The 16092-nt window shown below is 39.3% G+C and overlaps 1 protein-coding gene across 3 annotated transcripts in view; it reads right to left on the reverse strand.

The window, feature by feature from the left end:
• Positions 1 to 16092, reverse strand: part of arhgef7b (Rho guanine nucleotide exchange factor 7b) — a 50795-nt gene that overhangs the window by 17552 nt on the left and 17151 nt on the right. For all 3 annotated transcript variants that reach the window (XM_088913613.1, XM_088913615.1, XM_088913614.1), the window contains 6 exons: positions 14790 to 14878; positions 9410 to 9504; positions 7796 to 7891; positions 6509 to 6631; positions 3487 to 3625; positions 2073 to 2132 (listed from right to left, as the gene is read on the reverse strand). In XM_088913613.1, the coding sequence (XP_088769739.1) occupies positions 2073 to 2132; positions 3487 to 3625; positions 6509 to 6631; positions 7796 to 7891; positions 9410 to 9504; positions 14790 to 14878 (602 nt within the window). The remainder of the gene's footprint in view (positions 1 to 2072; positions 2133 to 3486; positions 3626 to 6508; positions 6632 to 7795; positions 7892 to 9409; positions 9505 to 14789; positions 14879 to 16092) is intronic.

A 16092-nucleotide genomic window follows, 5' to 3' on the forward strand; every position in this document is an offset into this window, starting at 1 on the left:
GCACATTTAGTAATGTCGTAACTGTGAAAAACAAATTATTCTCAGTTGACGTTTCTGCTCAGAGGACTGCGCATTTAAACGCTGCTCTGCATACAACTTAAAATCTAGGTACTGCAAACGAATTTCTCTAAAGAGACTGGCTACCACCAGAGAAAATGAGAGCTTAGATTAATGGCTTTTATTATGATATAGATGTGCTTAGATAATAGCATTTACTATAGTAAATACTACATGCAAAGCACATACATATCAGCTATCACGGAAGTACACTTAAGCACAACCATCCATCCATTTTCTCACTGCTTTATCCAACACCAGGTCAAGGGGGAGCCGGAGCCTATCCCGGGAAGCAACAGGCACACAGCAGGACACACCCAGACACCCAGACACAGACACACGCACACGCACACACTCACACCAGGGCCAGATTTCCCAGAAGCCAATTCGCCTACCTGTACATCTCTGGACTGTGGGAGGAAACCGGAGCACCCGGCGAAAACCCACGTGAACACGGGGAGAACATACAATCTTCACGCAGAGAGCACCCCAGTCCAGAATTAAACCGTGGGCCCCAGCTCTGTGAGACAGCACTGCTCACCAGTGTGCCACCTTGCCACCCACCTCAAGCACAACCAGATCTTAACAAACTACAATTTCAGAAGGGAAAAAATGTAAATTTTTACATTTTACCTAGAATTGTGTCACAAAGTATCAGAACTGCACTAAAGACAACTGTCAGCAGCCCTATCCCTTCAGCCAGTACATCCCCCAGATCTAAGCTGGTTCAGCTAAATGAGATGAGAGCAACAATTCTCTGTTGTTAAGCCAGAATCTCTTGGCTTACTTTGCAAAACTAAAGATCTCCCTCACTGTTATGTGTTCTCAACTGAACGAACAACTGGTAAGAAGAACAAAAGCACTGACACAAATGCACTCCAGAAGCCTACCAGCAAGAATAATCTCCCATTCAGAAAAATGTGCACAGTAACCAAAGAAAGAATGGGAAAAAAAGTTAACAGTTGTGCGGCCAAACCGTATTGGCAGCCATTTAATAAAACAGAAAAACTCTGTTCATCTGAATCTCTCAAAGCCTATTCTGCAAGATGAACTGATCAGTTAGTCTGGAACAGAAAGGGAGGCTGTGTGCAGAAGATATGGCCTTGCAACAATGGAACAGCTCACAGAGAACACAGGGAGTACAAATGTGTGTGGTGCCAAGAATAAAGGAACTAGCCTTCTAGATCTACAGAGCAGAGCTTCAGCGCTGTTGGTGAAACCAATTAAAACAGTTCTAAGTTTCGGAGGGTGCTTAATTTATAATTTAAATATCCTACTAGACTCATAGCAAACTAGCAAATCACAATCAAGTGACAAGACACAGCCAAGTCCAAAAACAATTTCCTGCTTAAGAAACGTAAAGCATCAAGTGTGTAACGTACACAATACTGGTGTACTGTACTTAATTTATTACGGTATATTATAAACATCACAGATCAGGGGCAGTGATCGCTAGACTAGACTTTTGCTAGCTGGGCAAAAATAACCTGACTGGTTTTTACATAATATGCAGCTGGCAAAGCAGAAGGGTTGCTACCACCTGTGCTTTTCCAAATAAATATATTTTGTGCCAGCCCTATATCTAGCATTTTCTCAGTACTGTAACATTCAATTAGAGAAAGCAGCTTAGTTGAAAGACATTTTAATCTTTGAAAGCAGATTGATTGGATGTCAAAAGCACCTCAACAAAATACACTTCTAGTGCCAGACTTGCAATGCTTCAAAAACTCTCAGTAAATCATATTACTGAAACAAATATAAGAACAACAGCTCCCAAGTAACTACACAGTTAGGAGAGTTTAACTTTTTTAAAATAATAACAATTTACAGCATCATGCAATGTACTGAAAATCTAAATTGTTAATAAATGAATCAACAGAAACACAAAAATTCACAAGAACATGGATAGGAATGCAATGTTTACAAAAAATATGGTTTCATAGTGCCCTACGTCTACCTGGAAAATAAGTCTGATGTTAAAGACTTAGAGAAGATGCAAAATGTTAGTGACTTACAGAGAGATTTTTAAAGGCTGTCATGCATTTCTGAATCTCAGGTCGGTCCGGGTGATAATCCTTTAAAGAGAAGAACATGGGGAATGTTAAATTTCAATTTAACAGATTCTAAATTAAAAAAAGTTCAATGCAAAATGTTACAATATTCCCAGTGGAGACAGTGCTGTACATCCACATCCAAAACTGACCGTCACTCATACACAGAATTCAGGCCATGAAACTCAGTTTAATTTGTAAGGTCAAATCTTCAGGTCTTTAGGAATACACATGCATAAAATAGGATCACAGGAAAAGAACCAGGCACAGATCTGTTGAAATGCAAACTTGCAGTTTCACAAAAGTAGAATTATGAGGGCTGTAAGTATACTGTACTAAATGCTTATAGTTTACTGGTGTTATTTTAAAGTTTTTCGTTTGTATTTATTTCATTTGTGCACTTATATGCACTTTATTCTTATAAAATTCCTGATTAACAATAATTTATTTTCCAAAAAATACCGGAGAATGATAAATGGATGTTAAATAATGCAAATGAAACTTAGCATACTGTCTTTCCTAATGTGGGGATAACATAGGAAAAGACCCGAGAAACTATTTGTGTTCTAAATCCCTCTGTTTGTTGTTGTTGTTGTTGATGTTGTTCAAATAGGTGGTCAAGTGTTCTTTTCAGAAAGAGAATCTTGTTTGTGTTGCAGGGACAACACAAGCCCCTCATCTACTCTGTGCTTACTCAGGAGCTGAATCATTATAAGATGAAACTTTCAGAGCTCAATCTATTTGTCAATGAAGGTGACAGCAATCAGTGTCTTTAAAGGAACTGTCTGGATCTCATTCTCTTTTTGCTCCACTTCCCATTTTTTGTATTTGTTATTCTCGGCTTGCTGCTGCTGATGCTTACACTACAGCACTACACACCAATAATGTGTATCAATAATAATGAAGTGTTGTTGAGATGAACAAGCTTTAAAGGATAAGTCATTAAGGGCTTTGAAATACTGTTCCACTTAATTAGCTCCCCAAATAAAGGATATTTTCAGAACTCAGTTCCTTTCTGGTGTAGATTGCTAGCAAAGGTCGGTATCGCACTGTGCTCTGAAGTTCAATGTAGAAAAACGGGGGTCTGTATACAATGCTCACGTTACATCCATTCTCCTGTCTCCTGTCATCTTACCAAAAGTGAGCAAGACTGTTAAGAGAACATTTCTGTTGAATTACAAAATAACAAATGGTAAATAAAACACAACCTGAAAGTAATTAATATCCATAAATCATACGATTACATTGTTAAATATGCCCCAGTATCTCATGCTACCATTCTTCGGGATCACTGATCACTAAGACCAGAGACCAGACCTTCATTCACTCAGGTTACAGGGGTGGTGGCGTGAGGCTGAGCAATCGCCCACGTGCGCACCTCCATGTGTCGCTCCAGCTCCCTCAGCAGCGTGGGGTACTTGTCCAGTCTCATGAAGGGCTTGCTGAGGCCCGTTGTCAGCACCAGGATCCCCGGACTGCTGGCACCTTTCAGCTCCATGAACTCTCCCAGCTCTTCGCTGCCGGAGGAAACGCAAAGGAAACCGCTTAGGCAGAGCAGAAAGGGCACGGCCGTTCCCTTCCGCTGCTCGACCACCACACCTGCCGGACGGCAGGCAGCAGTGCTCCCCCAAACCAACTGGAATAAATGCAAGAGCTTTAAACCAGCTGGTCTACTGACCACTCCCATAATCCTTTTGCCAGGTTTTTGTCACGAGAACAAAGGGTCTCTCTTTGCAGACAAATGATGTGGGATTACCTCTGGAAGAGGTGTTAGTGGGGCCAGTAGGGGGCGCTCACCCTGCTGTCTGTGTGGGTCTTAATGCCCCAAATAGTGATGGGAATACTGTACTGTAAAAAGGTGACATCCTGTAAAAAACTATGTCCTGAATCTCTGTGGTCATTAAAAATCCCAGGGTGTTTCTCGAAAAGAGTAGGGATGTTAATCCTGGTTTCCTGGCTAAATTTCCCATGGCCTTTACCAATCCCCTAATAATCCCCATCTATGAACTGGCTTCATCACTCTGTTCTCCTCCCCACTAATAGCTGGTGTGTAGTGAGCGTTCTGGCACACTACGGCTGCTGTCACATCATCCAGGTGGGGCTACACATTGGTGGTGGTGGAGGGGAGTCCCCATTACCCGTAAAGCACTTTGAGTAGAGTGTCCAAAAAAGTGCTATATAAGTGTAAGGAATTATTACCTCCATGTGCCAATTGGGAATCCATGCCTAAAGATTAGAAGTCATCCAAGGTCTAACAATACTTCAAAATTAATCATTACTTAGCCAGCACTTTGGGATTTGCTCAGATATAGGCTATTACTATGATTTACTTGGAAATTAAGTTTTACAAAATGTTTTTTTATTGTTGTTTGTCTTTCCACATCACCTTTAAGGGGTGAAACAGTGAAGGATTTTGATCAAATCAAGATCAGAGAAAACTCCCATATACTGTTTTAACTGGTACGTGTGGCACACACACGCTCTAGTAGGAAGGAGTTTATGGGGGAAAATAATCTATCACTTGAATTAAATAGTGACAATTCAGAAACATACGTTTTTGCCGATACGTCTTCTGCATGTTCACCCTATCCCAAGGCCTGTGGTACTCTGCCCGTTGTGCAAATCTCCCTTTGAACTGCTTGCAGGTTTACTGTATGTGTGGGATTAATAAAAGCTCTGGTACTTAGATGAGACATTGCAGTCATGCAGTCATTGCAGTCATGAACCCCAAGCCACATTTGGCTACAAAATAGAATGTCTTAACTGCCTGGAGCAACCTAAATAATTTCACTTTTTTAGGCTGTACATCATTGTTACTTGAAATTAAAAAGTGTTTTTTGTCAATTTAAAATTGAAATGTGTCACTACCAACATTAGTATATTTCTGTAACAGTGCAGAACCATCACTTCTCGCATGGAAGTTGTGTGCAGTATAGTACATCTCTAACATGCAAACCCTATTTACTGCATTTCTAAAGTATTAAAAGAAAGCCTAGAGCACAGCCTCATTCGTTTCTGAGATCAAATATTTTATTTTATTGTTTCTAAATATATTTACACAGTAAACAAAAATACTGTGACTTTAAATACCGTGTTCGCTAAATGTCATTAGCATGAACACATAAATATCACTCCTTAATTCTGCACTGGGGCGGCAGTATATGGACATTAGCACTGTTCAGTGGTTCTTGGTTAGATTACATTTGTGTTACCACATATGCATTTTCCATTAAAACCACCCTGTACCAGAGCTTCTACAGTACATGTCTGGGGTTGAACTGTAAAAATGAACAGTTATACATAGGACTGCTAAAGCCGAAAATTCCTCTTTTGTGATGTTGTCTGCTTTCGACGAATCCCCTGGAACATTCACTGCAGAAAGGACAAACACTAACAGCCAATGGGATGAGCCTCTACTGCACAAGCACTAGTTTTACACTACAACGTAAACTATAACTTCAATCCACTGTACTTACTGAAATGATGTGTGGTGTCAGTTACAAATGATGGTTATCAAAGACCAGACACCTCATTTAGTTTATCCTGCATCGATCATAATCATTATAATGTATGTGGTACATAACCACTTGCGTTTTACTGTAAACAAATGAAAATACCGATAAAAGTGTGCTTATTTTTTGCATTTCACCCAGCTTTATAATAAATAGAATTTAAAAAATCTGAACACTTTCTTACAAATAAATTATATTAATATTACAACACCACAATAACATAAAGAAATATAGTGGCTCTACAGTCTTTACAGATAATTTTATTGAGTTTGTACTACTCTTTTACTGGATATTGAACATCTGGTCTTTTTGCTTTGCAATTGCAATCACTTTTCAAAAGCGATTCAAACGTTATTGACTTTGGAAAACCCTGTGTCTGATCTTTACAATCGAAGCTCAACAAAGAAAGACAAGTGAAACACAGTAAGCTTTCCAAAGGCAGCAGTCTGTCAGATGTAGGAGATGGCAGCTTTTCAATCCTCTCGCAGCCAAATGAAAGCTCAATAGGAATGACTTACATGTCCTGCCTGGAGCTTTGTTTGTAGTATATAGAGCATGAGCTCTCCGAACTCACGGGCCTCGCACTTCTGCACAAACAGCGCATTCTGATGGGTCACAAAAATCCAGCAGATGACAGACACCTCTCTCAGATCCGGTTTAGCCCAAAATCCTTAGTATCACACGTCTGCCTTTAACATCATGCTGTGCTGGGTCTGAGGTAATGAGGAGGAGCTTAAGAACCTTTGTGGAGGTTTTTTTGTTAACTCTTTCAGGAAAACAAAGAGGCACACCCACAGAAATGTAATGAAAAGGGTTTAAACGGTGTTAGTTCCAGGACAATATGCACCCCACTACACAAGGCGAGTGAAAACACCTGTTCGAACGTACCTGTGCTCTGTGAGGACATGGACAGCCGAAGGGTGATTGGCACAATAGGCAACGTAGAGGTTCTTCATCTGGGGCATGAGATTCAGAAAAAAACCACCCACCCTCTGCTGGGCCTCCGGCAATCTGCCCACACACAAAGCACACAACATCACTGAGCTTTTCATTCTGCCCAGTCATGTTTGGCGAAGTACGTCGGTGTGCAGTGAACAGTTGAGGTTCTATCCTCTAAATCTGATAAAAGTTCTCACAAACTGGAACCCCCTCCCATAGGAGTAAGGTGACAGCAGCAAGGCCAAGGAAGACTGCAACATGTTTTGATTAGAAACATCAAACACATGTGCCGGAAACAACCTGTTGTGCAGCACAGGAGATATTTGAGTGAAGTATTCAAAATCCTGAGACAGACTGAGAAGGCCAAGAAAACTGTAACCACTGCCTGGAAACTCCACAGAGGAAACAAAATCAGTACACAAGTTAGGAGACGTCAGGAGGACAACTTCTTAACTTAGAAAGATAACCAGTGTACTGCTACCACTCGGTGAGCTAGGGTCCTTCTGTGTTCCCATCAGATGGCTGAAGAGGTTAACAAGTGTTTAAGCTGTAGTGTCTTGTGCCGAATAATACACAAAGAGTGTGTGTGTATCATTCAGCTTGTTGTCATAGCTTCTTCCAATGAAATTCACAACACCAAAAGTTGAATCTCTCAGGATCAATAACAGAATTACCTAACTTCAATTTCCAACATACTTGGCTTGCCTTGGTTAGCTGCTCTATTTGAAACCTTATGTAGCGTTAGATGCAAAACTCTTCTGCTGAGCCAATGTTCTCTAATTTGTTGGTTCTACACAAATTCCACCTCTATCAATTGAAAGCAAGAAATGTATAATGGACACGCAAGAGAAAGGTCTTCTTATACCACAAAAATAATTACACAATTAGAAAACCAAATCTTTTTACAATTTAAAAAGAATATTTTTAATTTTTCTCAATCCAAAAATAATCCTTAGTTATCTAAACAGCACTGCTTCACAGAAAGGAAACAGCTCATGCACATCAGGATAGCTGCATTACCACAACTGAACACCAGATGTCCCCTCTTTCCCTTTACTGAAAGCCACATTTCACTTGTGTACCTCGGTGTTTCAAGAGAGAAGGCTAGCAGATTGTTACTTTCAAATAAATCTTTGCAGGAAAAGGCTCTAGAATTAAATTTAAAACAGCTGTCACAAAATAAACCAGTGATGGTGAACCCTTGACTAGACACTGAATTAAACAAAGGACACCTACTTTGTGCATTCCTCCAGAGTCTGGACAAGCATTTGCTGGAAAGTGCTGATTTCTTCCAGGTTTCCCAGAATGTGAGTGATGTCTGAAGAGCTTATCCTGTATGAATCAGAAAGCAAATGACACCTGGATTGCAGGAAAGAACTAAAAACAATTCAGAACGTTAGTCCCCTAACACCTGAGTTAATGGAACAGGAAAGAAAGGAGTTCTTTCATTCCAAAAATGTTTCAGTTTATGAAAACCAACAAACAGATCCCATCGAAGAATGAAATCTTTGCTCGATAAACGGAGTAGTACACAGATACCAGTAATAGAATACTTCTTAAGATGCCTCAGTAATGTGGGTCATCACAAACTAATAATCTGTAAGTGTCTGTGAGCACACAAAGCCCTACAGAAAAATCTTACAGCAGGTAAAGATGGCCAGCATTCTTCATAGTAATTCATCACATAACACCGTTCTCAAAAACACCTATTTTATGTGAAAATGTTTAACGAGGGTGAGAATTTCCCATTAAAAACAATGGAAAAAACATTGGTTGCATTCTTGGCAGGCATTTGAAATGTTAATTTTGTACAATCTTATTTGCATGTGTACAAAAATGAGTTTGGATGCTTGTATGTATGGGTTAGTATAATACTAGTATGAATGTATGTTTTATGCTCATATTTGAGTGTCTCTAGGTGTGTACACATAGATACATTTTGTTTAAAAAGATGGGCTAACAGTAGGGCATACATTCTAAAAAAAAGGATGAAAAAATGATATAATGACAACTATTACTTAATGTTGCATGTTTGAAACTTTAATTTTGTCCCACACGTATGTACTATAGACCCAATCGGATTCAAAGCAAGCATGATATCACAGATTTGTTCAATGTTGTTTGCAGGCTTTATATTTTCAGGTTTTTCTTCCAATGTTCTGGCTTTTCTTTGTTGAAGCACTGAATCACCTTTTGTGTGGTTGCTACTCATAGTCAATGATAACAATGTACTGTATTACAATTGAAGATGTATTTCAAACAGACAAAACCACTACCGACTGACTCAAGGGTAAAACGCAGAGAGCAATAACATGTTTCTCTTCAGGGGTGAAGACCCACGACTTACTGTGACTGAACGCTCACCCAGTGTGGCCAGTGCTATTGCGAGGATAGGGCGCTTAATGTGAAAAATGTTCCTGATTTTTTTTTAAGGTGAGAAGATATCATGTGTTACGATGTTATGGAAGTCAATGTCCTATGTGTATTGGACATCTTCCCAAGGGAGAGCTGTAAAAGCACTTGGAAACCAATGAGATGCACCAGAAAGGAGGAAAGCCATGGTTTAACCCTGTTCATGGCAGCTGCAATCATGCCACAGCAGAGAAGACAGTCATGCGGGTGAGATTCTCCACGGCAACGTAGCTCATTATTGACAGCGGCAAAATTCTAACCGACATCTAGGAATCAGTGAAACGAGCTTGAACAATACATTCTCCTGTACCAACAATACCAAAAAAAGCTGAATGGATGGAGAGCCTTCGAAACCCACAACCAGGGCCCTGAGGGGTCAAACGGATTATGCCCACAATGTGTCCAGGCACTGTCTACTGTGCTTCAGCGAGAGCTTACTTCTCCGTGCTCTGTAGGGAGCGCAGGTAATTTGATAGAAGATTCTGGAGCTCCTTTGCATACTCTGCTTCCGTTTCTAGAATGTTCTGCAGCACCTGCAGAAGAGGAAAATTTAATTGTGAAACGTTGCCGCCATTCATTTCATACAATGTTATTTAGCTATAAAGGTAGTGTAGTGAATATTACCACTTAATATGTTTTTTAAACATCATACCAAGCAGTACTTGAGATTCAGGGTGAATTGGGGTGAAAGGAGGTTTCACCACAAACTCTAGACAAGAAGACTTAGAAGCGTTTTAGGTTCCAGGTTAAGCATTTCAGAAGCATTTTCTATTAAAAAAATACATGAGCTTCATTACCCTTTCAATTTAAGTCTTTTGAAAATCACAACTGATGTATAATGTTTGGATTTTGGAGACCTCAATGACAGGAGGCAGCAAACCAAACAGGAAACAACAGTGATGAATTCTCCTGTATCCATTAGCACGTATAAAGCTTTGAGCACAATTTGCAGTAAGACACTTTCCTGTTTTCTTCAGTCAACCATAACAACTAAATAAGAAACAAAAATGCTGCCTGACAGAATAAGGCCATCAATTCTCGACTGTTAAGCTCTTTATTTACATGCATTATGTCAAACCCTTTTGTGACAACATTTAGGCAACATTATCAGTATGGAGCTAAATAATTGCCTAGATCAGGGGCATCTGGGTACGCATCTAATGAAGAGACTTCAAAAGTGGCAGATATTATTCCACATTAGTCTAACTACAGTTTCAGTGTTAAATTCTTCTCCTTCTTCCTGGAGTAAAGGAGGCCTTCGCTGACATCCATACTGCAGCCACTATACATTTTGGAACGTCATAATTCACTGTGTACCAACTAAAATTCAAATACAGAGCATTTTATTTTTAAAGGGACTTGACTGCTTGTAAAGGTTCTAGATAAATGTTGTCAGAAAAGAACCAATTAAAACATCCAAAATGGACTAAAAGTACAAGTAGTATAAGGAGGAATCCTGCAGTGTTCATTCCATATACGCGTGAAAGCTAGTTCAGTGATCATTTACCTTGTGGAAGGGTTCTGAGAAAGTGTCGAAGCCAGCTCACTGCACTCTTTATGGTCGGTCAGTATGTGGCAAATTAAGTGTTCAGTAACCAGCAATTCCAAAGAACACTATAACCTTGTGACTGAATAACCATTAATGCCTCCTGTGGTGTCTTTGTCACAGTTCACTGCACCATTTACGCTGAAGTGCTGTGGAGCAGGCCCATCACATAAAAGAGAAGGTTTAGCCTTCATTTCTAATATAATAATAATTTTATTTATGAGCACTTTCCAAGAAAATCAAAGCACTGTAACACAGCTCACTGTTTTGTGAGCCTGAAAAAAGCTCAGATCACAACTATATTAAAGATACTGTGCTTCTCCTTTCAGTCATCCAGTAAAAACTGACAGCAAAATTACTATAACACCAAAAAACTACAATTTTTTGTCAGATCTTACGAAACACAGGCCTGAAATCAGTAGTAAGATGAAGTAAGAGTTTGCGAATGAGCTTATTTGAATGTATTTGTGTTTAATAGGTTTTAGGCCTGTGTAATGCCTAGGGGTGGAAATATCCTGTTTCCCTAGCTTACAAATTGAATCCTTTCATTTTCTACTCCATTGCTAGAAACACAGCACACGTTCTGTTCCCAGAGGGTAAACAGACGCAGGTTGAAATAAAAGAAGTATTCAGTTTGTAACACAAAGGAAATTAGACTTCAACAAAAAAGAGAAACCATTTTACTTTTCCTTTTACACATGTGTAGGTTATGCTGAAGTGTCCATACTGTCAGCTGTGTGGAAGTGATGAATTCTGACTGTTGAAGCTCCAAACCAAACTTTCACACCTTCCTTCCCACATGATTAATGTAACATTCATCATCACCTCCCCCGGGGCTTGAATTGTCTCATGGGGGCAGTCTACTCACATTTGGCAGATAATGCAGCTACTTAACACCTGCACAGAAACTGCCACTTTCAGGAGGCCTCATCACCCTTTCCCTAGTATTGGAAAGCTGTGAAGCCTCTTAAAGTCAGAGGGCTTGGAACAACTTCTGACAAAGTGGTCACATAACGATTCAGCAGATTTCCTGAGACACAGAAGACACCTACTTGCCTACATACAGTACAGCTGCTCCTGCACTGGGACATTACAAGCACATAACCTGGTACCAAACAGGCCACACTCCTGTTTTATATGGAGGACAAAAAAAGCAACATAGGAGAAATTAAGTGCCTGCAAACAGGATGATTTACCACGGTGAAAACACTGCCAAGTTAAGGACTATGTTCCAAGGGTGTAAAGTGATCTATACCGACTGCTCAGACATCTGATCTCAGAGCTGCGACTGCTTCAGGTTCCATTTTAACACCCCTTAGTGGTCAAAAGGTTTTAATTCTAGTTAAGAGTGTTTGTCATCAAATGTTAACTTCTTAAACTGCTTGTTGTTGTTACTAAAACCAATTTTCAACATTTTTAAATAAATGGCTGGTGGAATTAATTTCTATGAATTAATCTATAATTAATTAAAAGACTAATTTCTACCTATAAATCTCCTCATTTTTAACTTTTCCTTCTATGCAAGAAAGCCTAGAAATAGATGGCAAAAACGCTCTTAAGTTTTTTTGGCCAATCTTTATGGTATGGAAGGATTTTACATATATTTTACGATTTAATTTTAAGTGAATAAGTAAAATGATAAAGAGTAGGTAATTAATATTAAATACTGCTATGAGGTTACTTTTTTCATTGTAATATGTATGAAATATATACAAATGTTGATGTTAGTAAAGTACTGTCAACTAAAAGAATTAAGGTAAGTTTGCTCTTTTGATTGTAACCTCTGGCGAAGACAATGTGCCCTTAGAAAGAGGTGTTATTTCTGAAAATGCATCTCAAGGAACAAAGACAAAGTATAAAAATAAAATTAAAATAATTCTCTTGCAAATGAATGGGCACGTCTCACCCTTGCCATGACGAATGCAGACACATCTGAATATTGTTTTCTATACATTTTTGTAAGTGATCTCCTTTATTTTACACAACTAAATTAATTGATTGGTATTTTTCAATTCTCGTAGAAAGGAAAGGCTAGAAAATATGAAACTAATGTATCATTCCAAACCAAAACTGAATCAATTTGACTGGCCTAGTGCTATACAACGTCTTCAGGCATCTGTCATTTACATAGTATGTTTCAGTTTATATGGAAATCAATGTAAATATCAAAGCTGGATAGTCAAACAAATCAAATAGAGCCAAACTGGACCACTAGAAAAGGTGTTGTTTGTTGTGCAGTTTGTCTGGCCAAACAAAGGTACTGGTTCATCTGCATACAGGAAATGAATTATTTAACAGTTGAGGAAAAAACATTTTCTTGTTATTCCAGAGAATGCGGTGGATAACAACACCCAGGAGAATGAAATAGGTAAGACGGGAGACAGCAGTCCTTTCAGAAATTCGGTCATGCAGATGGAGCTTGAAAAACACACAAAAAACAAAGGCGTCAGGGGCCAAAAGAGAAACGGTTTATTAAAGGCAGTGAACAATGCAGGGTGATAAATAAGTTTCACCAAATGAAATCTAAAATAAAGAGGTCCTAAGGATTTGACAGTGTGACTAATGTTACTAACACGATAAACACTGAGTTTAAAAGGTCAAAAAAAGCTTCTTCCTCGATTACTGCTGTGTGAACACAAGTGAAGCGAGTTCCCTACAAATGAGGAAGTGAACCCAGAAAATGAACTCCAGGCCACTTCCAAATTAACTTAAAGTGTGAACGGCTGGCATCTTAATACATTATTTCAAGCCTAACGAACTGAAGCAAGCCCTGTGGGAACATGTATTCTAGTCTAGCAATTAGAGCTGCGTTTCTAGGAAAAAAAAAATGTTTTCTTTTAATAAATTATAGATTTTTCATGGTTTTCCACAACGGTACACAGCCACAAAGTGGTGCTGCCTGGCCACACAAATGCGTGAACACCAACAACATGTACACAAGAATCCATAGTGAAATACTCTTGCGAGGTAATACAGCACAGGATAACTCAAATCAAAGTTTATTTATCAAATGCACAACAATACAGTATGTATGTTGTATGCAATACATTATGTCCAAGTGGTGCAGTATGCCGAATACAATGAAAACTGTATGTTTACAGTTACGGGTGATTTGCTGAACAAACTGCAGCTTGGCTATTTAGCAGTCTTATTGCCTGGAGGTAGAAGCTGTTCCGTAATCTGTTAGTCTTCGAATGCTTCGATACCGTTTACCGGACGGCAGGAGAGAAAACAGTTTGTGATTTGGATCACTGGGGTCCTTGAGAATGGACCTGGACTTCTTAAGACATCTAGCTGAGTAGACATCCTGGATGTCTGGTAGCTCACAGCCAGTAATGTTGGTAAAAACTTTCTAGTAAAAACTGTGTCCATTCATCGCTCGTGATAGTTGGTGAGACATATAATTTGTGAAGAATAATAAAGGGAGCAGAAGCCACTTAATCTCCAAAGTGAAAAAAAATTCTTATCACTTCAAGGAACCTAAAATAATGAACAACACATCGACAGCAAAAAGAAATACAATGATAGCTCGATGGACACAGAAAAGAGCAAATAGTAATGTGTTTCAAGCACAAAGCTCTTCCTTGAGTGGAATCATGGGTAGCCCACATCTCTGATGAAGACTACTGTATATATTCAAAGTAGTTCTTGTGATCAAACAGTCTTGTTCAGCATAATATTGTTTAGTTACAGCTAGTTAGCTCATTCAGACAGCTAGTTAGCTCACAAGCTTGTAGAACGACCCTGCTGTGAGGCAGTTAGGTGGGGGGATAACATTAATGTGCCATGTTATGTCACCTGCAAGAGGTCACACCCAGGCCTAAGCTTTTTCCTGCACATATATACAGTTATACACATAGTATCTGACAGAGCTGATCTCTCTGAGATGTTGAAACCACCCAGTTCACAACAGAAGAAACTTGGCAGGGGAATTTTTTTGGGGTCAGCCTCAAGAAGAAAAAACAAATCATCCTCATTGTGTCCCAGGCAGACTGTCAAGCTGGGAAATCTAATCAGCAGTGGCGGAGCATGACCTCCACATACACTTGTAACTCCCGGAGGGAAAGACCACATGGAATGGGCTTCATGCTCTCCTACCAGCACTCCCTCCGGCACCCTTTCATTTCAGAACTACAGCAGCAGACAGGACTGAAGACACTACTGGATTCCTTAAAATAATGCACATCACTTCCGCTGGAATGCATTCAACTCAACAGCAGCTCGAGAGCTTATCGGCTACGTGTCATATAATCCAAAAAACCAGGTACTCACCAAATTGTAATACGTCTTGCTAATCGCAGAGGTATCGAAGCCTTTTGGAGGGCTTTTCAGCGTTCCGGATTTTGGAGAAACCGGCTTTTCTACGGGCGGAAGGGAGACGAGCAGTTGATTTTTATGAGTTTTGCCAGCCGTAAGCAATTCTATGCTACGCATCTTACTGCTATTTTTTTTTAATTAAATGCTCAACATAAAAAGCATCTATCTGTATATTACTGGCTAGAAACCCAAACAGAGATTCCCATTTGCCTTTATGTTCTCGTAGAACAGGGATGGTGCAAATTAATGTATATATAGGAGCGCATTCCCAGTAGGTGTTTAATGTCACCAAGCAGAAGTTGCCCAAACTGGAGTCCAACCAGATTTTGTTACAATTCATATTAACAGAAGGTTTTGCTCTTATTCTGCAGGCTGGCCTGCAGTGCAAATGTGAGGCATACTTAGCATGAGCAGTGGCCATCTCCTTTGCTTAGCTTCTGCCCCAAGTCAGTTCAAGAAGAAAAATAACTATTAAATTTGACCCTTCTGGCTGATGTGCCTTTAGTTATGCCCAAGTGTATCCTGAAGTACCTGACACAGAAGGGTTGAAGACGGAAAATCAAAATGAAAACAGTAGACGTTAAGTCATCAAAACATTCCACAGCAAAGTCATTCATATACTGTACTTGAGACATTTCAGATATGTTAATTTCTGTGCTCAGCAGTATTAATATTACATAATGCCAATGACAATAGATGAAAGGTTTTCTCAAATTTAGTTGACTAAGGGCTTGGTCGTTAGTTTGAATTTTAAAATCCTAGATGCCCTTACATATGGCTTTCTCATTACTACCTACAAAAAACTGGTGTTTCACTTTATTTCTTCCATCCCAAAAATGTTGAATTCAGTAACTTAAAACGGGGCCAATGAACAATGGACAGGCTCAAGCCTTGTTTGGAAAAGGATGCTCTATCTACAGAAATGAATACGTCCTGTCTTTGTTAACTACTTTCCTTCCTGACTTGCTAGTCACAGGGATCTGACATCATGCACTGAACAACCTTTCCTCCTTAAATTCCCCCAATTTTAACATCCACACGATGTAACACAAATGATCAGGTCAGGCAAATTCATACCTCTATCTAAAAATTCATCATTATACAAAGCTTGTATTTTAAAATAAGTGCAAACGGTCATTTACACAAAAGGAAATAGGCCTGACAAAATGTAGGAGTTAATGTAAAGGGGGTATAAATAACTATGTCAGCAGAACCTTGATAATTCAAGGCAACATACGTATATCAGTAAAGATAACAG

Source organism: Atractosteus spatula, chromosome 4 (genome assembly GCF_055471065.1).
Source record: "Atractosteus spatula isolate fAtrSpa1 chromosome 4, fAtrSpa1.hap1, whole genome shotgun sequence".
Taxonomy (NCBI): domain Eukaryota; kingdom Metazoa; phylum Chordata; class Actinopteri; order Semionotiformes; family Lepisosteidae; genus Atractosteus; species Atractosteus spatula.